This window comes from Ranitomeya variabilis, chromosome 6, assembly GCF_051348905.1.
Source record: "Ranitomeya variabilis isolate aRanVar5 chromosome 6, aRanVar5.hap1, whole genome shotgun sequence".
Classification (NCBI taxonomy): domain Eukaryota; kingdom Metazoa; phylum Chordata; class Amphibia; order Anura; family Dendrobatidae; genus Ranitomeya; species Ranitomeya variabilis.
The window spans coordinates 321,023,239-321,048,236 of NC_135237.1; the positions used below are offsets into that span (position 1 = coordinate 321,023,239).

Genomic DNA, 24,998 nt, shown 5'->3' on the forward strand with positions numbered 1-24,998 from the left:
GATGATAAATATATCATCTATAAAACGTTTGTATAGGACCAGATTCTGTTTGTGTTTGCAATGGAGGACATACCAGGACTCAAAGGCAGCCATGAATAAGTTAGCATACGTAGGCGCTGCCTTCGAGCCCATGGCAGTCCCCCGTATCTGGTGATAAATGGTCTCCCCGAATGTGAAAAAGTTGTTCTCTAGAATAAAAGTCATACTTTTCATCAAAAACTCTCTTTGGGCCATGGTCACATTAGATAGTCTATCAATATAAAGTTTGAAACATTGAAGGCCAATAGTGTGGTCAATATTAGAATATAAACCAGTCACGTCAATAGATATAAACAAAAAATCACCACCCCATGTGATTTTCTGCAATTCCTGTATTAAGTGGGTGGAGTCCCTGAGATAAGAACCCAAATTTCTGACAGACTCATTCATAAAGGAGTCCACAAATGCTGCTAGATTTGATGTTAAAGAATTGATCCCCGCTATAATGGGTCGTCCAGGTGGGTTAAACTCATCCTTGTGAACCTTAGGAAGATGGTAATATACTGCCATCTTTGGGTTTTTTACCCCAAGGAATTCTTTCTCGCTCTTATTCAGAATTCCCATCTCATCGGCTGTTTTAACTAACTCTTTATATTTTGTTACCGCATTCTCATATTCAGCCCTATTAGAGATATTATAAGTCCCCTCATCTGACAAAATCCTATTGGCCTCTAAGATATAAGCATCTAAATCTTGTAATACCACTCCTCCACCCTTATCAGCAGATTTTATTACCAAATTTGCATCATTTTTGAGAGTCTTAATGCCCTCAATTTCAATTGTCGTCAGATTATTAATCGACCCTCGCTTAAAATTCAAGGACTCAAAGTCATTCAAAACCAAATCTATATAGGTTTTTAGATGGTGGCCCTGATTATGGATGGGGTAGAATTTAGATTTGTCCTTAAGTTGACAATGTTTGATGTTATCACCATCCATCTCGACAGTCTCTTTTCTATCGTCTTTTATGCAAAAATGTCTTTTTAAAGTTAATTTCCGGATGAAATGTTGAAGGTCCATGAAAAGCTCCACATCTTTAGATTTATTATTTGGGCAAAAAGACAGGCCCCTGTTTAAAACCTTTATTTCACCTATGGTCAGTTTGTGTTTAGAAAGATTAAAAATATTACCTCTTCTTTCCAGTTTACATCCATTCTTATTCACAAAAACCTGCACTTGTTGCTCCATATTATTTAGATTGGTCTCGGTGTTATGTGCTTTTTTGTTCTTTTTCTTTCCCCGGGTTCCTCTTCTAAGTTTTTTCTTTTTTGTGATATCGGAAGAAAGTATTTCGTTATACTGTTGTTGTTTTCTACAACCCTTGGTAAAAAACAAACAGAGGAAGATCCAGACCTGGAATTATCCACAAATAATCTCTTCTTTGTTTTATTAACTTGTATCTCGTTCTCCTGAATATCTATTAAGTTAGAATTATTCTCTACTCTAGGTGTTAATATTGGGGGAGGTACCCCATGGTAGATTTCCTCATGTAGCAGGCAGTCAAGTATGTTGGCCTCACCTCCACTGGCCTCATTGGCAAGCGAGACCAACACACCCAATGGACTTAATTGGCCCGTGGAGTTCAAATCCAATAAATTATCTTTCCTTATCCTTTCCATTTGGAGCTTGATCTGCTCCAGATTGACGGAGATATCTTTATCATTTCCATCAACTGTACTCCTTATTATGTTTTCACTCACCTGATCCTCCCTGGGATCGTGTGGGTGTGACATTTTATTCTTTCTTTTGATTTTGTTCTTTTTAGTCTTTTTTTCTCTATTTAGTGTGCCACCCTCAAAAACCCCTCCATGTGGTTCCACAACCGGATCGGTCATAGAACTCACACCATCCGGAGTGACAGCCTGTGTAAAACTGGAAGCATCAACGAAATCCATGGTGCCACCATTGGAATTCACTCCATGGCTAGGCTCTTTTTCAAAGACTCTTACATTACCCTCTACAATCAAACTCGCCTCCGATGCGGCAGTGGGGGCTATTCCCACATCATGCGGTGGTTGATTCTGTGGAACGGAGGAATATTTGGTTGGCTTTTTCAATTTTTTATAATCCTCTCTGTCTCGTTGTAATTTCTTAGATTTTCTGCCTATGATATCTTGTTCTAATCTCAATATTCTAGTTGTAATATCAGAATTTATCCTACTAAATTCAGGGTGAGTACTGAACTCTAGTAGCTCCTTAGAGGTAGCATTGATCCTTTCAACAAATTTCTCAACCAGAGTAATCCTTTTGTGAAACAAACATCCTAATAAATTAAACATGCATTCTTTAAGAATAGTGTCCCACTCGTCAGTGAACGCTATATCATGAGGAAAGGGGGAACTTCTTTCCACCCTCAGGCCCCTCGGACATATTTTCTCATCCATATAAATAGATAAAAAGCGAGCATCCAATTGATAATGTAATTCATCTTTCAACAGATTCTCAAGCTTATTAAAGTTCTTTTTCATCCCCGCAGTCTCTTCTTTAGAAAACACTGATTCAACCTCAATGTCTCTGTCCTCATATAGACCTCCCAGTCGCACAGACTGGATAATGAGTCTCTCCCTTGAGGCAAGTCTATGTAGAAAATAGTCCATTTCAAATTACTCAGTGCTGCTCCCAGAACGAAGGGCTTGGAAAACCTTCAGAGAGATCTCTAAAAACAAGAAAAAGAAGCGCACATAGAGTAATACCTTCAGGTATCGCAATCACCTGGACCCCCACAAAACAGACTCACCTGGTCTGGTTGTGATAAGTCACAACTCCCTTGGATAAGCACGTATGGTCGCAGCAGGCTCCCGGCAAACAGTATGGATCCACATGGAAAGAAATAGAACCGGAGGATAGAAGCCGCGCAGACCACAATAAAGGTAACAGAGTTACACACACACTCTGTTTATTAGCCTACGCGTTTCGTGGCAAACAGGCCACTTCATCAGGGCATCAAGATTCATCAGTAAAACCAGGTATATATACCCACGAATACAATCAAAAAAACACAAAACATGTATAAACCCCACCCTCTTACGACATCACTTCTGGTGGGAACACCCACTTTAGATAAAAAATTTGTAAATACACCCATAATATTGGATACAAAACATTAAAATACATTGAAACACAATGATCGATCTTTTAAACCATATATATTCATCAATAAATAATAAAAAAAAAAAATGTAAACATTTCTGGTATCCAGATAAACCAGGATTAGAACTCATGCTGGAAGAAAACTAAAAACTATCCTCCAGAGATTAAACCTCCGTCTTATACCACTAAACCACCAAGTGGTCTAAGGTGAGGGCAACTATTTATCTTGATTCACCAGTTTAACCCATTCAAAACACTTAAAATATCATATATTGACCCATAGCAAAAGAAACCAAGGGCCAATATGAGATAACTGACACTACATAGCGTGTCTGTAGTGTACTTCAATATCAATAGGATTAATTGGAACAAGAATCACATGAAATGAAAGAAGTAGGGGGGAGAGTAAATTCCCATATACTCTATTTCAACGGTTCATTCAGGAATTGAACCCATTTGATCTAGAGGTCTACAAACACTGCAAAGAAATGAGCAGCACCCTAGACCAGTCAGCCACCTGGATTCATGGAAAATGGGGGCCACTATAGTCAATAGTCTCTCGCCACATCGTCACACGGAGGAACTTCAACCATCAAAAAAATCCATCACAGAGGAATGTCAATGTGATGAAAATTCATGATATTAGATATTGGTTTCTAGAAGAGGTCACTTACCTCATTCAATCCACCAGGGATTAAAGTGCCCAACTTAAATATCCAATATGTTTCTTTTTTAGCCAGGATCTCCAATCTCCTAGGTGTATTCACAGGCACATGGTCAATGGGGGTAACAGATAATTTAACGTTACCATGATGAACTATGGTACAATGTCGCGATAATCCATGTTTAGAAAAACCTCTAAGGATATTAAACCTATGAGAGTTGACACGTTTGTGAAGAGGTTGAGAAGTCCTTCCTACGTACTGTTTACCACAGTTGCACTGAATTAAATAGATTACATAATCTGTCTGGCACGTCATTCTAGAATTGATATTAAAAGCCTTCCCTTTCTTTACAAACGACATGAAACTGTCAACGTTGTTATTAATAGATCTACAACATTTACACCCACGTCTATTACACCGGTAAGACCCATTACGGCCAATCCATTCATTACCTACTAAAGTGCATCCAGAGGTGGAAATCTTTACTACACTGGGTGCCAAGACGTTTTTGATGGTGGGGGCCCTTTTAAATGTTACTGTTGGTTTCCTAGGAACCACCTTGTTGAGGATAGGATCATTTAAGATCACACTCCAATGTTTTTCTAATATATTCCGTATTTGTACATTTTGTGACGAAAAAGTAGTGATAAAATTTGTTTCAAAAAGGTTTTTCTTAGCGCCCTTATTTTTGTCAGGATGTATAAGCTCATTTTGGGAACAACCCTTAACAGAGTTATAAGCCTTTTTGACAAGCTTCACAGGATATTCTTTTTCTTGAAATCTCTCCCTCAAAATTTTACTTTGTTCCCTGAATACTGCATCAGAAGTACAGTTTTTTCTAATCCTATAATACTGGTTCCTTGGGATGTTTCTAAGCCATGGTCTGTGATGGTTACTATCATAATGAACATACCCATTGGCATCCACATTTTTAAAATGGTTTTTGGTCATAATCTCTCCAGCGTCATCAATATAGATATTCAAGTCTAAAAAGGTAACATTTTTACTTTCCACACAGGGAGTGAGCTCTATACCCCAATGATTATCCCTTATAGCATCAAGGAAATCAAAAACCGTATTATCTGCATTATCATAGATGATAAATATATAATCTATAAAACGTTTGTATAGGACCAGATTCTGTTTGTGTTTGCAATGGAGGACATACCAGGACTCAAAGGCAGCCATGAATAAGTTAGCATACGTAGGCGCTGCCTTCGAGCCCATGGCAGTCCCCCGTATCTGGTGATAAATGGTCTCCCCGAATGTGAAAAAGTTGTTCTCTAGAATAAAAGTCATACTTTTCATCAAAAACTCTCTTTGGGCCATGGTCACATTAGATAGTCTATCAATATAAAGTTTGAAACATTGAAGGCCAATAGTGTGGTCAATATTAGAATATAAACCAGTCACGTCAATAGATATAAACAAAAAATCACCACCCCATGTGATTTTCTGCAATTCCTGTATTAAGTGGGTGGAGTCCCTGAGATAAGAACCCAAATTTCTGACAGACTCATTCATAAAGGAGTCCACAAATGCTGCTAGATTTGATGTTAAAGAATTGATCCCCGCTATAATGGGTCGTCCAGGTGGGTTAAACTCATCCTTGTGAACCTTAGGAAGATGGTAATATACTGCCATCTTTGGGTTTTTTACCCCAAGGAATTCTTTCTCGCTCTTATTCAGAATTCCCATCTCATCGGCTGTTTTAACTAACTCTTTATATTTTGTTACCGCATTCTCATATTCAGCCCTATTAGAGATATTATAAGTCCCCTCATCTGACAAAATCCTATTGGCCTCTAAGATATAAGCATCTAAATCTTGTAATACCACTCCTCCACCCTTATCAGCAGATTTTATTACCAAATTTGCATCATTTTTGAGAGTCTTAATGCCCTCAATTTCAATTGTCGTCAGATTATTAATCGACCCTCGCTTAAAATTCAAGGACTCAAAGTCATTCAAAACCAAATCTATATAGGTTTTTAGATGGTGGCCCTGATTATGGATGGGGTAGAATTTAGATTTGTCCTTAAGTTGACAATGTTTGATGTTATCACCATCCATCTCGACAGTCTCTTTTCTATCGTCTTTTATGCAAAAATGTCTTTTTAAAGTTAATTTCCGGATGAAATGTTGAAGGTCCATGAAAAGCTCCACATCTTTAGATTTATTATTTGGGCAAAAAGACAGGCCCCTGTTTAAAACCTTTATTTCACCTATGGTCAGTTTGTGTTTAGAAAGATTAAAAATATTACCTCTTCTTTCCAGTTTACATCCATTCTTATTCACAAAAACCTGCACTTGTTGCTCCATATTATTTAGATTGGTCTCGGTGTTATGTGCTTTTTTGTTCTTTTTCTTTCCCCGGGTTCCTCTTCTAAGTTTTTTCTTTTTTGTGATATCGGAAGAAAGTATTTCGTTATACTGTTGTTGTTTTCTACAACCCTTGGTAAAAAACAAACAGAGGAAGATCCAGACCTGGAATTATCCACAAATAATCTCTTCTTTGTTTTATTAACTTGTATCTCGTTCTCCTGAATATCTATTAAGTTAGAATTATTCTCTACTCTAGGTGTTAATATTGGGGGAGGTACCCCATGGTAGATTTCCTCATGTAGCAGGCAGTCAAGTATGTTGGCCTCACCTCCACTGGCCTCATTGGCAAGCGAGACCAACACACCCAATGGACTTAATTGGCCCGTGGAGTTCAAATCCAATAAATTATCTTTCCTTATCCTTTCCATTTGGAGCTTGATCTGCTCCAGATTGACGGAGATATCTTTATCATTTCCATCAACTGTACTCCTTATTATGTTTTCACTCACCTGATCCTCCCTGGGATCGTGTGGGTGTGACATTTTATTCTTTCTTTTGATTTTGTTCTTTTTAGTCTTTTTTTCTCTATTTAGTGTGCCACCCTCAAAAACCCCTCCATGTGGTTCCACAACCGGATCGGTCATAGAACTCACACCATCCGGAGTGACAGCCTGTGTAAAACTGGAAGCATCAACGAAATCCATGGTGCCACCATTGGAATTCACTCCATGGCTAGGCTCTTTTTCAAAGACTCTTACATTACCCTCTACAATCAAACTCGCCTCCGATGCGGCAGTGGGGGCTATTCCCACATCATGCGGTGGTTGATTCTGTGGAACGGAGGAATATTTGGTTGGCTTTTTCAATTTTTTATAATCCTCTCTGTCTCGTTGTAATTTCTTAGATTTTCTGCCTATGATATCTTGTTCTAATCTCAATATTCTAGTTGTAATATCAGAATTTATCCTACTAAATTCAGGGTGAGTACTGAACTCTAGTAGCTCCTTAGAGGTAGCATTGATCCTTTCAACAAATTTCTCAACCAGAGTAATCCTTTTGTGAAACAAACATCCTAATAAATTAAACATGCATTCTTTAAGAATAGTGTCCCACTCGTCAGTGAACGCTATATCATGAGGAAAGGGGGAACTTCTTTCCACCCTCAGGCCCCTCGGACATATTTTCTCATCCATATAAATAGATAAAAAGCGAGCATCCAATTGATAATGTAATTCATCTTTCAACAGATTCTCAAGCTTATTAAAGTTCTTTTTCATCCCCGCAGTCTCTTCTTTAGAAAACACTGATTCAACCTCAATGTCTCTGTCCTCATATAGACCTCCCAGTCGCACAGACTGGATAATGAGTCTCTCCCTTGAGGCAAGTCTATGTAGAAAATAGTCCATTTCAAATTACTCAGTGCTGCTCCCAGAACGAAGGGCTTGGAAAACCTTCAGAGAGATCTCTAAAAACAAGAAAAAGAAGCGCACATAGAGTAATACCTTCAGGTATCGCAATCACCTGGACCCCCACAAAACAGACTCACCTGGTCTGGTTGTGATAAGTCACAACTCCCTTGGATAAGCACGTATGGTCGCAGCAGGCTCCCGGCAAACAGTATGGATCCACATGGAAAGAAATAGAACCGGAGGATAGAAGCCGCGCAGACCACAATAAAGGTAACAGAGTTACACACACACTCTGTTTATTAGCCTACGCGTTTCGTGGCAAACAGGCCACTTCATCAGGGCATCAAGATTCATCAGTAAAACCAGGTATATATACCCACGAATACAATCAAAAAAACACAAAACATGTATAAACCCCACCCTCTTACGACATCACTTCTGGTGGGAACACCCACTTTAGATAAAAAATTTGTAAATACACCCATAATATTGGATACAAAACATTAAAATACATTGAAACACAATGATCGATCTTTAAAACCATATATATTCATCAATAAATAATAAAAAAAAAAAATGTAAACATTTCTGGTATCCAGATAAACCAGGATTAGAACTCATGCTGGAAGAAAACTAAAAACTATCCTCCAGAGATTAAACCTCCGTCTTATACCACTAAACCACCAAGTGGTCTAAGGTGAGGGCAACTATTTATCTTGATTCACCAGTTTAACCCATTCAAAACACTTAAAATATCATATATTGACCCATAGCAAAAGAAACCAAGGGCCAATATGAGATAACTGACACTACATAGCGTGTCTGTAGTGTACTTCAATATCAATAGGATTAATTGGAACAAGAATCACATGAAATGAAAGAAGTAGGGGGGAGAGTAAATTCCCATATACTCTATTTCAACGGTTCATTCAGGAATTGAACCCATTTGATCTAGAGGTCTACAAACACTGCAAAGAAATGAGCAGCACCCTAGACCAGTCAGCCACCTGGATTCATGGAAAATGGGGGCCACTATAGTCAATAGTCTCTCGCCACATCGTCACACGGAGGAACTTCAACCATCAAAAAAATCCATCACAGAGGAATGTCAATGATATTAAAATGATATTTTTAATCTTTCTAAACACAAACTGACCATAGGTGAAATAAAGGTTTTAAACAGGGGCCTGTCTTTTTGCCCAAATAATAAATCTAAAGATGTGGAGCTTTTCATGGACCTTCAACATTTCATCCGGAAATTAACTTTAAAAAGACATTTTTGCATAAAAGACGATAGAAAAGAGACTGTCGAGATGGATGGTGATAACATCAAACATTGTCAACTTAAGGACAAATCTAAATTCTACCCCATCCATAATCAGGGCCACCATCTAAAAACCTATATAGATTTGGTTTTGAATGACTTTGAGTCCTTGAATTTTAAGCGAGGGTCGATTAATAATCTGACGACAATTGAAATTGAGGGCATTAAGACTCTCAAAAATGATGCAAATTTGGTAATAAAATCTGCTGATAAGGGTGGAGGAGTGGTATTACAGGATTTAGATGCTTATATCTTAGAGGCCAATAGGATTTTGTCAGATGAGGGGACTTATAATATCTCTAATAGGGCTGAATATGAGAATGCGGTAACAAAATATAAAGAGTTAGTTAAAACAGCCGATGAGATGGGAATTCTGAATAAGAGCGAGAAAGAATTCCTTGGGGTAAAAAACCCAAAGATGGCAGTATATTACCATCTTCCTAAGGTTCACAAGGATGAGTTTAACCCACCTGGACGACCCATTATAGCGGGGATCAATTCTTTAACATCAAATCTAGCAGCATTTGTGGACTCCTTTATGAATGAGTCTGTCAGAAATTTGGGTTCTTATCTCAGGGACTCCACCCACTTAATACAGGAATTGCAGAAAATCACATGGGGTGGTGATTTTTTGTTTATATCTATTGACGTGACTGGTTTATATTCTAATATTGACCACACTATTGGCCTTCAATGTTTCAAACTTTATATTGATAGACTATCTAATGTGACCATGGCCCAAAGAGAGTTTTTGATGAAAAGTATGACTTTTATTCTAGAGAACAACTTTTTCACATTCGGGGAGACCATTTATCACCAGATACGGGGGACTGCCATGGGCTCGAAGGCAGCGCCTACGTATGCTAACTTATTCATGGCTGCCTTTGAGTCCTGGTATGTCCTCCATTGCAAACACAAACAGAATCTGGTCCTATACAAACGTTTTATAGATGATATATTTATCATCTACGATAATGCAGATAATACGGTTTTTGATTTCCTTGATGCTATAAGGGATAATCATTGGGGTATAGAGCTCACTCCCTGTGTGGAAAGTAAAAATGTTACCTTTTTAGACTTGAATATCTATATTGATGACGCTGGAGAGATTATGACCAAAAACCATTTTAAAAATGTGGATGCCAATGGGTATGTTCATTATGATAGTAACCATCACAGACCATGGCTTAGAAACATCCCAAGGAACCAGTATTATAGGATTAGAAAAAACTGTACTTCTGATGCAGTATTCAGGGAACAAAGTAAAATTTTGAGGGAGAGATTTCAAGAAAAAGAATATCCTGTGAAGCTTGTCAAAAAGGCTTATAACTCTGTTAAGGGTTGTTCCCAAAATGAGCTTATACATCCTGACAAAAATAAGGGCGCTAAGAAAAACCTTTTTGAAACAAATTTTATCACTACTTTTTCGTCACAAAATGTACAAATACGGAATATATTAGAAAAACATTGGAGTGTGATCTTAAATGATCCTATCCTCAACAAGGTGGTTCCTAGGAAACCAACAGTAACATTTAAAAGGGCCCCCACCATCAAAAACGTCTTGGCACCCAGTGTAGTAAAGATTTCCACCTCTGGATGCACTTTAGTAGGTAATGAATGGATTGGCCGTAATGGGTCTTACCGGTGTAATAGACGTGGGTGTAAATGTTGTAGATCTATTAATAACAACGTTGACAGTTTCATGTCGTTTGTAAAGAAAGGGAAGGCTTTTAATATCAATTCTAGAATGACGTGCCAGACAGATTATGTAATCTATTTAATTCAGTGCAACTGTGGTAAACAGTACGTAGGAAGGACTTCTCAACCTCTTCACAAACGTGTCAACTCTCATAGGTTTAATATCCTTAGAGGTTTTTCTAAACATGGATTATCGCGACATTGTACCATAGTTCATCATGGTAACGTTAAATTATCTGTTACCCCCATTGACCATGTGCCTGTGAATACACCTAGGAGATTGGAGATCCTGGCTAAAAAAGAAACATATTGGATAATTAAGTTGGGCACTTTAATCCCTGGTGGATTGAATGAGGTAAGTGACCTCTTCTAGAAACCAATATCTAATATCATGAATTTTCATCACATTGACATTCCTCTGTGATGGATTTTTTTGATGGTTGAAGTTCCTCCGTGTGACGATGTGGCGAGAGACTATTGACTATAGTGGCCCCCATTTTCCATGAATCCAGGTGGCTGACTGGTCTAGGGTGCTGCTCATTTCTTTGCAGTGTTTGTAGACCTCTAGATCAAATGGGTTCAATTCCTGAATGAACCGTTGAAATAGAGTATATGGGAATTTACTCTCCCCCCTACTTCTTTCATTTCATGTGATTCTTGTTCCAATTAATCCTATTGATATTGAAGTACACTACAGACACGCTATGTAGTGTCAGTTATCTCATATTGGCCCTTGGTTTCTTTTGCTATGGGTCAATATATGATATTTTAAGTGTTTTGAATGGGTTAAACTGGTGAATCAAGATAAATAGTTGCCCTCACCTTAGACCACTTGGTGGTTTAGTGGTATAAGACGGAGGTTTAATCTCTGGAGGATAGTTTTTAGTTTTCTTCCAGCATGAGTTCTAATCCTGGTTTATCTGGATACCAGAAATGTTTACATTTTTTTTTTTTATTATTTATTGATGAATATATATGGTTTTAAAGATCGATCATTGTGTTTCAATGTATTTTAATGTTTTGTATCCAATATTATGGGTGTATTTACAAATTTTTTATCTAAAGTGGGTGTTCCCACCAGAAGTGATGTCGTAAGAGGGTGGGGTTTATACATGTTTTGTGTTTTTTTGATTGTATTCGTGGGTATATATACCTGGTTTTACTGATGAATCTTGATGCCCTGATGAAGTGGCCTGTTTGCCACGAAACGCGTAGGCTAATAAACAGAGTGTGTGTGTAACTCTGTTACCTTTATTGTGGTCTGCGCGGCTTCTATCCTCCGGTTCTATTTCTTTCCATGTGGATCCATACTGTTTGCCGGGAGCCTGCTGCGACCATACGTGCTTATCCAAGGGAGTTGTGACTTATCACAACCAGACCAGGTGAGTCTGTTTTGTGGGGGTCCAGGTGATTGCGATACCTGAAGGTATTACTCTATGTGCGCTTCTTTTTCTTGTTTTTAGAGATCTCTCTGAAGGTTTTCCAAGCCCTTCGTTCTGGGAGCAGCACTGAGTAATTTGAAATGGACTATTTTCTACATAGACTTGCCTCAAGGGAGAGACTCATTATCCAGTCTGTGCGACTGGGAGGTCTATATGAGGACAGAGACATTGAGGTTGAATCAGTGTTTTCTAAAGAAGAGACTGCGGGGATGAAAAAGAACTTTAATAAGCTTGAGAATCTGTTGAAAGATGAATTACATTATCAATTGGATGCTCGCTTTTTATCTATTTATATGGATGAGAAAATATGTCCGAGGGGCCTGAGGGTGGAAAGAAGTTCCCCCTTTCCTCATGATATAGCGTTCACTGACGAGTGGGACACTATTCTTAAAGAATGCATGTTTAATTTATTAGGATGTTTGTTTCACAAAAGGATTACTCTGGTTGAGAAATTTGTTGAAAGGATCAATGCTACCTCTAAGGAGCTACTAGAGTTCAGTACTCACCCTGAATTTAGTAGGATAAATTCTGATATTACAACTAGAATATTGAGATTAGAACAAGATATCATAGGCAGAAAATCTAAGAAATTACAACGAGACAGAGAGGATTATAAAAAATTGAAAAAGCCAACCAAATATTCCTCCGTTCCACAGAATCAACCACCGCATGATGTGGGAATAGCCCCCACTGCCGCATCGGAGGCGAGTTTGATTGTAGAGGGTAATGTAAGAGTCTTTGAAAAAGAGCCTAGCCATGGAGTGAATTCCAATGGTGGCACCATGGATTTCGTTGATGCTTCCAGTTTTACACAGGCTGTCACTCCGGATGGTGTGAGTTCTATGACCGATCCGGTTGTGGAACCACATGGAGGGGTTTTTGAGGGTGGCACACTAAATAGAGAAAAAAAGACTAAAAAGAACAAAATCAAAAGAAAGAATAAAATGTCACACCCACACGATCCCAGGGAGGATCAGGTGAGTGAAAACATAATAAGGAGTACAGTTGATGGAAATGATAAAGATATCTCCGTCAATCTGGAGCAGATCAAGCTCCAAATGGAAAGGATAAGGAAAGATAATTTATTGGATTTGAACTCCACGGGCCAATTAAGTCCATTGGGTGTGTTGGTCTCGCTTGCCAATGAGGCCAGTGGAGGTGAGGCCAACATACTTGACTGCCTGCTACATGAGGAAATCTACCATGGGGTACCTCCCCCAATATTAACACCTAGAGTAGAGAATAATTCTAACTTAATAGATATTCAGGAGAACGAGATACAAGTTAATAAAACAAAGAAGAGATTATTTGTGGATAATTCCAGGTCTGGATCTTCCTCTGTTTGTTTTTTACCAAGGGTTGTAGAAAACAACAACAGTATAACGAAATACTTTCTTCCGATATCACAAAAAAGAAAAAACTTAGAAGAGGAACCCGGGGAAAGAAAAAGAACAAAAAAGCACATAACACCGAGACCAATCTAAATAATATGGAGCAACAAGTGCAGGTTTTTGTGAATAAGAATGGATGTAAACTGGAAAGAAGAGGTAATATTTTTAATCTTTCTAAACACAAACTGACCATAGGTGAAATAAAGGTTTTAAACAGGGGCCTGTCTTTTTGCCCAAATAATAAATCTAAAGATGTGGAGCTTTTCATGGACCTTCAACATTTCATCCGGAAATTAACTTTAAAAAGACATTTTTGCATAAAAGACGATAGAAAAGAGACTGTCGAGATGGATGGTGATAACATCAAACATTGTCAACTTAAGGACAAATCTAAATTCTACCCCATCCATAATCAGGGCCACCATCTAAAAACCTATATAGATTTGGTTTTGAATGACTTTGAGTCCTTGAATTTTAAGCGAGGGTCGATTAATAATCTGACGACAATTGAAATTGAGGGCATTAAGACTCTCAAAAATGATGCAAATTTGGTAATAAAATCTGCTGATAAGGGTGGAGGAGTGGTATTACAAGATTTAGATGCTTATATCTTAGAGGCCAATAGGATTTTGTCAGATGAGGGGACTTATAATATCTCTAATAGGGCTGAATATGAGAATGCGGTAACAAAATATAAAGAGTTAGTTAAAACAGCCGATGAGATGGGAATTCTGAATAAGAGCGAGAAAGAATTCCTTGGGGTAAAAAACCCAAAGATGGCAGTATATTACCATCTTCCTAAGGTTCACAAGGATGAGTTTAACCCACCTGGACGACCCATTATAGCGGGGATCAATTCTTTAACATCAAATCTAGCAGCATTTGTGGACTCCTTTATGAATGAGTCTGTCAGAAATTTGGGTTCTTATCTCAGGGACTCCACCCACTTAATACAGGAATTGCAGAAAATCACATGGGGTGGTGATTTTTTGTTTATATCTATTGACGTGACTGGTTTATATTCTAATATTGACCACACTATTGGCCTTCAATGTTTCAAACTTTATATTGATAGACTATCTAATGTGACCATGGCCCAAAGAGAGTTTTTGATGAAAAGTATGACTTTTATTCTAGAGAACAACTTTTTCACATTCGGGGAGACCATTTATCACCAGATACGGGGGACTGCCATGGGCTCGAAGGCAGCGCCTACGTATGCTAACTTATTCATGGCTGCCTTTGAGTCCTGGTATGTCCTCCATTGCAAACACAAACAGAATCTGGTCCTATACAAACGTTTTATAGATGATATATTTATCATCTACGATAATGCAGATAATACGGTTTTTGATTTCCTTGATGCTATAAGGGATAATCATTGGGGTATAGAGCTCACTCCCTGTGTGGAAAGTAAAAATGTTACCTTTTTAGACTTGAATATCTATATTGATGACGCTGGAGAGATTATGACCAAAAACCATTTTAAAAATGTGGATGCCAATGGGTATGTTCATTATGATAGTAACCATCACAGACCATGGCTTAGAAACATCCCAAGGAACCAGTATTATAGGATTAGAAAAAACTGTACTTCTGATGCAGTATTCAGGGAACAAAGTAAAATTTTGAGGGAGAGATTTCAAGAAAAAGAATATCCTGTGAAGCTTGTCAAAAAGGCTTATAACTCTGTTAAGGGTTGTTCCCAAAATGAGCTTATACATCCTGACAAAAATAAGGGCGCTAAGAAAAACCTTTTTGAAACAAATTTTATCACTACTTTTTCGTCACAAAATGTACAAATACGGAATATATTAGAAAAACATTGGAGTGTGATCTTAAATGATCCTATCCTCAACAAGGTGGTTCCTAGGAAACCAACAGTAACATTTAAAAGGGCCCCCACCATCAAAAACGTCTTGGCACCCAGTGTAGTAAAGATTTCCACCTCTGGATGCACTTTAGTAGGTAATGAATGGATTGGCCGTAATGGGTCTTACCGGTGTAATAGACGTGGGTGTAAATGTTGTAGATCTATTAATAACAACGTTGACAGTTTCATGTCGTTTGTAAAGAAAGGGAAGGCTTTTAATATCAATTCTAGAATGACGTGCCAGACAGATTATGTAATCTATTTAATTCAGTGCAACTGTGGTAAACAGTACGTAGGAAGGACTTCTCAACCTCTTCACAAACGTGTCAACTCTCATAGGTTTAATATCCTTAGAGGTTTTTCTAAACATGGATTATCGCGACATTGCACCATAGTTCATCATGGTAACGTTAAATTATCTGTTACCCCCATTGACCATGTGCCTGTGAATACACCTAGGAGATTGGAGATCCTGGCTAAAAAAGAAACATATTGGATATTTAAGTTGGGCACTTTAATCCCTGGTGGATTGAATGAGGTAAGTGACCTCTTCTAGAAACCAATATCTAATATCATGAATTTTCATCACATTGACATTCCTCTGTGATGGATTTTTTTGATGGTTGAAGTTCCTCCGTGTGACGATGTGGCGAGAGACTATTGACTATAGTGGCCCCCATTTTCCATGAATCCAGGTGGCTGACTGGTCTAGGGTGCTGCTCATTTCTTTGCAGTGTTTGTAGACCTCTAGATCAAATGGGTTCAATTCCTGAATGAACCGTTGAAATAGAGTATATGGGAATTTACTCTCCCCCCTACTTCTTTCATTTCATGTGATTCTTGTTCCAATTAATCCTATTGATATTGAAGTACACTACAGACACGCTATGTAGTGTCAGTTATCTCATATTGGCCCTTGGTTTCTTTTGCTATGGGTCAATATATGATATTTTAAGTGTTTTGAATGGGTTAAACTGGTGAATCAAGATAAATAGTTGCCCTCACCTTAGACCACTTGGTGGTTTAGTGGTATAAGACGGAGGTTTAATCTCTGGAGGATAGTTTTTAGTTTTCTTCCAGCATGAGTTCTAATCCTGGTTTATCTGGATACCAGAAATGTTTACATTTTTTTTTTATTATTTATTGATGAATATATATGGTTTTAAAGATCGATCATTGTGTTTCAATGTATTTTAATGTTTTGTATCCAATATTATGGGTGTATTTACAAATTTTTTATCTAAAGTGGGTGTTCCCACCAGAAGTGATGTCGTAAGAGGGTGGGGTTTATACATGTTTTGTGTTTTTTTGATTGTATTCGTGGGTATATATACCTGGTTTTACTGATGAATCTTGATGCCCTGATGAAGTGGCCTGTTTGCCACGAAACGCGTAGGCTAATAAACAGAGTGTGTGTGTAACTCTGTTACCTTTATTGTGGTCTGCGCGGCTTCTATCCTCCGGTTCTATTTCTTTCCATGTGGATCCATACTGTTTGCCGGGAGCCTGCTGCGACCATACGTGCTTATCCAAGGGAGTTGTGACTTATCACAACCAGACCAGGTGAGTCTGTTTTGTGGGGGTCCAGGTGATTGCGATACCTGAAGGTATTACTCTATGTGCGCTTCTTTTTCTTGTTTTTAGACATCTGGTATGAGACACACAGGTACGACTGTTTCCAGCAGTCTATAACCTGTAGGCCCATATTAATAGTTTAGATGTCCAATGTGCTGACAGTTTCCCTTTAACATTCTGATAAGACTGTATGAAACCCTCTGCCATGTTATGGCAAACCTCTCATTTGATCACTAACTTATTATACTCTTAAAGGTCTGATCAGAATGTGAAACTAAGGACCTCATGTTTAGTTTTATAAATTTTTGCCCAGTAGTATTAGATCAAAGTATGAGTCAGTCATGTGCACTTAGAGGTTGGTTTTAGCTTTAGGGACAGTCTAAGATATTTAGCAAGATTAGCAATGGTATTAGTAAAAGTTATACTCCAGTAAACTCCCATCTAAGATCTTCCTGTATTGTGCGATAATTTTGCAGTCAAACAAAATATGGCTTAATGTACCGTCATCTCTTTGATTTGAGATGCCCATATCTGTATTTCATACAGATATACTTGCTGAATATATTATTTTTTAAAATTGTCTAAATTGTGCACATGTAATAAATATTGACATTTACCGAAAAATTCTTCTTTCTATAAAACACATACATAAAGTCATGAATATTCATTTGCTGAAATAGAAATTAAAAACTGCTTATTTTCCAGGTTCTTCGCTTTGAAAGCTGTTCTGATATACATTCTGGATTTAAACAGCTGCTATCTACAATAACTGAGTCTGAGGAATATATACTTAATATTGACAGTACGCTTTTTGTTGAAGAAACATTTCAAGTATCTGAAGTAAGGTAGCTCTTAACTAAAAAGTAGATATAATATGTATACGCAAGTGTGAATAGAGTCAAGGGTAAGTTCACAATAGGCTTTTTTTCAGCGTTTTTTTCTGCAGCAAAACCTTAACTCTTGGCAGGAAAGAAGCTGCAGAAAAAAAGCAAGTTTCCTTGTTTTTTCTTGCGTGCATTGGCTGTGCTTTTGCTGCATTTTTGTCTGCATTTTTTGTTGCGGTTTTGGCATGCTAGATTTGTCTCTTGTGAATGCTGATTAAGTTTAGTGTTAAAAAAAGTTCTATTCTATTCTATAAAATCAGGTTTCAGCACAATAAACGCAGCAAAACCTGTGTTTTTTGTGCGTTTTTTTCTGTGTTTTTTTCACCACACATTCATTTCAATGGGTGAAAAATGCTGGAAAAACACTGAAATAAGTGACGTGCTCCATTGTGCAAAAAAACATGCTAAGCACAAAATACTGATGACAAAAAAAAGCTGTGTGCATGAGATTTCTTAAATGGACTTTTAGAATTGTTAGTGTAAAAAACAGCTGAAAATTTTAAAAAAGCATCAAAAACGCTGCAAAAATGCCTAGTGTGAACTTAGCCTTATACTGTTAATTATAATAACTAAATTATATAAAGTAGATATACTGGATATTTAGTTATTTATTTAGCACTGTTAAGTTACTTGCTCAAATAATTAACTTAAATAGCTTGTAAAAATTCCTGAGCTCCCCTGATTCTGTCACTCTTTTCTGTTTTGCTCTGCATCACTCCCTTCCATTTGTTGTTTTAGGAGCTCAGTATGTAAAATCTCTGCTTAGAGGAAAAATGTGAAGTTCTTCAGTCTTCTCTTGGGACGTGTGCTTTTAACCCTCTCAGGGGCTGCCAATCACAGCTTAGCAGCGCATGAGATTGATAGATCAGCTGCTGAGCTGTGATTGGCAGCATCTAGGAGGAAGGGGTGAAAGCACACACCCAAGAGAAGACTGAAGAAATGCTCAGTTGGACTGCAAGTAGAGATTTCACATACTGTGCTCAAAATGCAATAAATGTGAATATCCTTATGGAGTTACGTAGTTCCTTTTCAAGCAAAACACATTTCAATTATAAAAGAGTAAAGCTAATTTAATGAAGATTGTTTCTGATCTGTTAAATGCATCCACCATTCACAATACCACAGTATTCTCTAAACTGAACAAATAGAGAAGATATTAGAATTTGGTCCAGTAGGGCAATGGCTAAATGGCAACTCTCATCCAACAGCAATTCTCAGACATTTTTGAGTTGTGATTTTCCAATTTAGATTCATATGTGAGCTGCTAAGTTTGCTGCTAATGTTGAAATCCATAGGGATAAAAATTACAATTTATGCAATCGGCTTGTTTGTTTTTTTTGCAGTGGTTACGGTAATTGATTAGTCTCAGTGTAACCCCATTACAAGTCATTGCACAACACATGCCACTGTTTAGTCCTACACACTTGAAAATAGCGCCTATATTCAGTTGACTGCTAGACATATTTTCTATTTACAGCTGGTTTCCTTTTATTATCAACATTTTAACGGTTTCCAATTGCATTGTCATCCATATGCCATCTGTATGCATTCCGTATGGCATTCACTTTTATACATCTGCAGTGAATAAAATTTACATGACCAAATACAGTTTCCTATGGTAATGGCAATGTATTCATGAAAAAATACATGTTACATAGTTGCATGGGATCCAATTTTTTTTGTGCACCCATAGACTTAAATAGGCTAGTCTCATCAAAAATATGGAAGGAACCGGAGCATGTTGCAATTTTTTTAAGCAAACATTCAGTCCAAGTAAAAAAAGTGGTCATCTGAACAGCCCAATTGAATAATAATAATTGGTATAAATGCTGTTCAGTTTTCCAACTATCAGTATTTGGATGGAAAATCTGGTCTTTGGAACGTATCCTGAGCCAGAGCCAATCTACAGACTAAGGCCAGAGTCACATTCAACGCATAAAAAATCGGTCCAATTTTGACGGGCGAGAATAGCCCGAGAGTTCTCCGTATGATCATCCACGTGTAATCCGTTTGCAATGCAATGATGTGATTTCCTCACATCTAGTATCCGTATGACATCCGTATGCAATCCGTATGCAATGCTATTTTAACATGAGCTTTTACATACAGCAGTTCTGTCATTGACACGTCGTTTTAAAATGAAATATTCTTCAAAACATACAGTATATATAAATATTAGATAGACAGGCAGATTAAAAGCCGTCAATAGTGTTGAGCGATACCGTCCGATACTTGAAAGTATCGGTATCGGAAAGTATCGGCCGATACCGGCAAAGTATCGGATCCAATCCGATACCGATACCCGATACCAATACAAGTCAATGGGACTCAAGTATCGGACGGTATTCCTGATGGTTCCCAGGGTCTGAAGGAGAGGAAACTCTCCTTCAGGCCCTGGGATCCATATAAATGTGTAAAAGAAAGAATTAAAATAAAAAATATCGCTATACTCACCTGTCCGACGCAGCCTGGACCTCAGCGAGGGAACCGGCAGCGTTGTTTGTTTAAAATTCGCGCTTTTACTTGGTTACGTGAAGTCCCGGCTTGTGATTGGTCAGGGCGGCCATGTTGCCGGGACGCGGACCAATCACAGCAAGCCGTGACGAAATTACGTCACGGCTTGCTGTGATTGGTCCGCGTCCCGGCAACATGGCCGCCATTATCCAATCACAAGCCGGGACGTCACGGGAGGCTGGACACGTGCCCATTTTAAAAAGCGCGCGTGTCCAGCCTCCAGTGACGTCCCGGCTTATGATTGGTCACGGCGCCATGTTGCCGGGACGCGGACCAATCACAGCAAGCCGTGACGAAATTACGTCACGGCTTGCTGTGATTGGTCCGCGTCCCGGCAACATGGCCACCATTAACCAATCACAAGCCGTGACGTCACGGGAGGCTGGACACGCGCGCTTTTTAAAATGGGCGCGTGTCCAGCCTCCCGTGACGTCCCGGCTTGTGATTGGTTGCGCCGCGGTCAACCAATCACAAGCCGGGAGGCTGGACACGCGCGCATTTTAAAATTTTAAAATGGGCGCGTGTCCAGCCTCCCGGCTTGTGATTGGTTGATCGCGGCGCAACCAATCACAAGCCGGGACGTCACGGGAGGCTGGACACGCGCCCATTTTAAAATGCGCGCGTGTCCAGCCTCCCGTGATGTCACGGCTTGTGATTGGTTGCGTCTCCCATGTGACTGCGACGCAACCAATCACAAAGCCGGGACGTAATTTTAAAATCCTTAAGGACCTGAAATTACGTCACGGCTTGCTGTGATTGGTTGCGTCGCCCATGTGACTGCGACGCAACCAATCACAACGCCGGAACGTAATTTTAAAATCCTGAAGGACCTGAAATTACGTCACGGCTTGCTGTGATTGGTTGCGTCCCGGTGACATGGGCGGCACGCAACCAATCACAAGCCGGGACTCACGTAAAGGAAAGAAAAGCGCGAATTTTAAACAAAGAACGCTGCCGCTTCCCTCGGTAAGGTGCAGGCTGCGTCGGAGAGGTGAGTATAGCAATATTTTTAATTTTAATTCTCTTTTACACATTTTTACATTAATGTTGTTTCGATACCGATACCCGATATCACAAAAATATCGGATCTCGATATCGGAATTCCGATACAGCAAGTATCGGCCGATACCCGATACTTGCAGTATCGGAATGCTCAACACTAGCCGTCAAGTGATCTGCCGCATACAGTATACAATAGAATAGGCTAGAATAGAATAGATAGAACAGATATATACACATAGAATAGATGTGTATATATATATATATATATATATATATGCCAGTGACACACATATATATATGTCTTTATATTTCATAGAGAGATTGATAGAAGATTAGCAGGTAATTCATTTGTCGGCTTCTGTGAAATCACTGCAGGAGCCAACAGGATAGAAGACATGGTTTACATACAGTAAACAGATGCAGAATAGGTAGATAAATAGATGTCAGTGACCAATACAATTAGTAGTGTGTGTTTGCAAATTAGGGGACATGTATTTAATTAATAAATTATTCTTGTTGGGGAAAAAATGGTGTGGGAGCAATTTTCTAAACCAGAGAGGGAAAGGCAGTGACTGGGGGCAGAAGTTTATGGCCTGAAAAGGGGTAACACCCATGGAGCTTCCCAGGCTATTAATATCAGCTCACAGCTGAATATTTAGCCTTTACTGGCTATTAAAATAGGCAGAACCCCCCAAAAAATGACGTGGGGCTCCACTATAATTAATAACCAGAAAAGGCTATGCAGACAGCTGCGGACTGATATTCATAGCCTAGGAAGGGGCCATGGATATTGGTTCCCCTGGCTACAAACACTAGCTCTCAGCCACCCCAGAAATGGAGCATCTCTAAGATGCACCAATTCTGGCACTTAGCCTTTCTCTTCCCACTTGCTCCAGAGTTCAGCACAGGTCAGGCTGTAAGACAGCGCAGCATCAGTGATGGCACCGCTAATCACTGAAGCTGCCGCTCGCAGCTGTGCTGAACTGGGATGACCTCTGGAGTGTGGGAAAATTAACTGGCATTTTACCACGCTACAGAGGTCAGTGCAGGTCAGGCTGTGAGGAAGCACAGCATCAGTGACGTCACCGCAAGTCACTGATGCTGCGTTGGAAGCATCTCATTCATTCACCAGAGGTTTACAGCCGGGGCGGTCGCATCTTAGCACCGTCCTGGTTGTAAACTGTATATACCCCAGATATGGATTATGGCATGGGGCACAACAACGGACAGGTATAGTATATTGTTGGTTTTTTATTTTATTTGATGTCACCAAACAAAACAAAGGTGACATGAACCCCACAACTATTACCCCATTTGTCACTGCTACAGGGCAAGTGGGAAGAGAGAGGCTAAGTTGTTGTTGTTTTTCGGTTCCCCCTATTTTAATAGCCCGTAAAGGCTAAATATACAGCTGTGAGTTGATATTAATAGCCTGGCAAGCACCATGGGTATAACCCCCTTCCCAGGCTATAAACATCTGCCCCCAGTTGCTGACTTTCCCTCTCTAGTTTGGAAAATTGCACGGGAGCCCACTCCATTTTTTTCCCTAAAAAGAATCATTTATTAATTAGGTACATGTCCCCTAATTAGACATGTATATATATAATGCCAAGAGTGTGCAAAGCATTCATCAAAGCAAAAGGTGGCTACTTTGAAGAACCTAGAATATAAGACATAATTTCAGTTGTTTCACACGTTTTTGTTAAGTATATAATTCCACATGTGTTAATTCATAGTGTTGATGCCTTCAGTGTGAATGTACAATTTTCATAGTCATGAAAATACAGAAAAATCTTTAAATGAGAAGGTGTGTCCAAACTTTTGGTCTGTACTGTACATGTACATATACATGTATATATATACATCTATTCTGTGTGTATATATCTATTCTATCTATTGTATTCTAACCTGTCAGTGTGATTTTACTGTACACCACACCTGACTTACCGGCTTTCTTCTATCTTCTATCTATCTATCTATCTATCTATCTATCTATCTATCTATCTATCTATCTCATATCTATCTATCTATCTATCTCATATCTATCTATCTATCTATCTATCTATCTATCTATCTATCTATCTATCTATCTATCTATCTATCTATCTATCTATCTATCTATCTAGAAAATCTGAAAAAAACAGGCAGCACTCCAAAAATCAAAATAAAAAACTGTGGCTTTACTGATGTGATGTATTAGCAGCAACGTTTCAGCAGATCTCCGCAGATCTCTCTGCCTTTCTCAAGCCTGAGAAAGGCAGAGAAATCTGCTGAAACGTTGCTGCTAATGGATAAGTAAAGCCAGGGTTTTTCATTTTTATTTTTGGAGTGCTGCCTGTTTTTTTTCCGATTTTCTACTTTGGATGTTTGCACATCATCACCTTTACAGGTTTTATTGCACACGTTTTTTTGGTAGTGCTGCCAAATTTTCATTATCTGTCTGTCTATCTATGCAATGTAAATACATATATGTGTGTGTGTGTCAGACACTGACATGTATATATATGTATTCTATGTGTATATTTCTATTCTATCTATTCTATTCTAATCTGTAAGTGTGATTTTACAGTAGCCGCATATGAATTGCTGGCTTTTAAAGGACACCGGTGCATAAAAAAAAATTTTCTCGCATCCATTGACTTGCATTGGCGAGTCTCAGCCAATATATGCAGCAAATCGCAGCATGCTGCGATTTCACTCACGCGTATAAGGGTATGTGCACACGTAGAATGGAGCTCTGCGGATTTTTCCGCAGCGGATTTTAGAAATCCGCAGGTAAAGGGCACTGCGTTTTACCTGCGGATTTACCATAGATTTACCGCGGATTTTATGCGGACTTTGTGCTGATTCCACCTGCAGTTTTACACCTGCGGATTCCTATTGTGGAGCAGGTGTAAACCGCAGCGGAATCCGCACAAAGAATTGACATGCTGCGGAATGTAACCCGCAGTGTTTCCACACATTTTTTTCCACAGTATGGGCACTGCGGATTGCGGTTTCCATAGGTTTACATTGTACTGTAAACACATGGAAAGATGCTGTGGACCGCAGCAAAATCCGCAACGTGTGCACATAGCCTAATACTGCCGAGAAGAAAAATGATGTGAGCTGCCCCATAGATTAACAGCGGTCCGAGTGCTATGCGATTTTTTCTCGCATAGCACTCGTCCGTATTCCTTGCTAGTGTGACTCTGGCCTAAGGAACCCTACCTTCCTAATAAATTAAGCACTAGAGTGACATTGTCAAGTTGCTGGCCAAAGGTGGGTTGACCTTGAGCTACAGCTGAAATAAGTTCATCTGTTGATACTCTGGTTGTGATGACCTGAGCGGATTCCATAATGCTCATTCAATATAGTAGTGCAAACTATAGGAAAACAAGGAGCATAAATAGGGTCTTATCCACGTATTACAATGTGCGTTTTCGACAAAAAACTGCTCACCTGGTGGTGTAAAGACAATGTATTTCAATTTTTCAATGTAGTGACTGTGTATTGTGCATTCTATTGTTGAATGCCATGTTTTGTTCAAATTCTTAAAGACTGTTTGCAGGAGAATAAACAGCCAGGCTTATGTCTACTTTTCTGGGAATGGTAAAACTGGTATTTATTTACAAAAAGAAAGAGACAATCCAAAATATTCTTGTAAAACATCCCTATTGCCCTAACTGCTTGGTTACACATTGTTACTAGTACTTGCACTAGCAGTGATTGCGCTTGAAATGGTGAGTGTGTAGGTGTACATGTAATGCAAGACTAAAATAGCAACC

The 24,998-nt window shown here is 38.8% G+C and overlaps 1 protein-coding gene across 1 annotated transcript in view; it reads left to right on the plus strand.

Moving 5' to 3' along the window:
- Positions 1 to 24,998, plus strand: part of LOC143782379 (ovalbumin-related protein Y-like) — a 65,670-nt gene that overhangs the window by 18,370 nt on the left and 22,302 nt on the right. Inside the window, exon 2 of the mRNA XM_077269764.1 lies at positions 17,537 to 17,671. Within this exon, the coding sequence (XP_077125879.1) occupies positions 17,537 to 17,671 (135 nt within the window). The remainder of the gene's footprint in view (positions 1 to 17,536; positions 17,672 to 24,998) is intronic.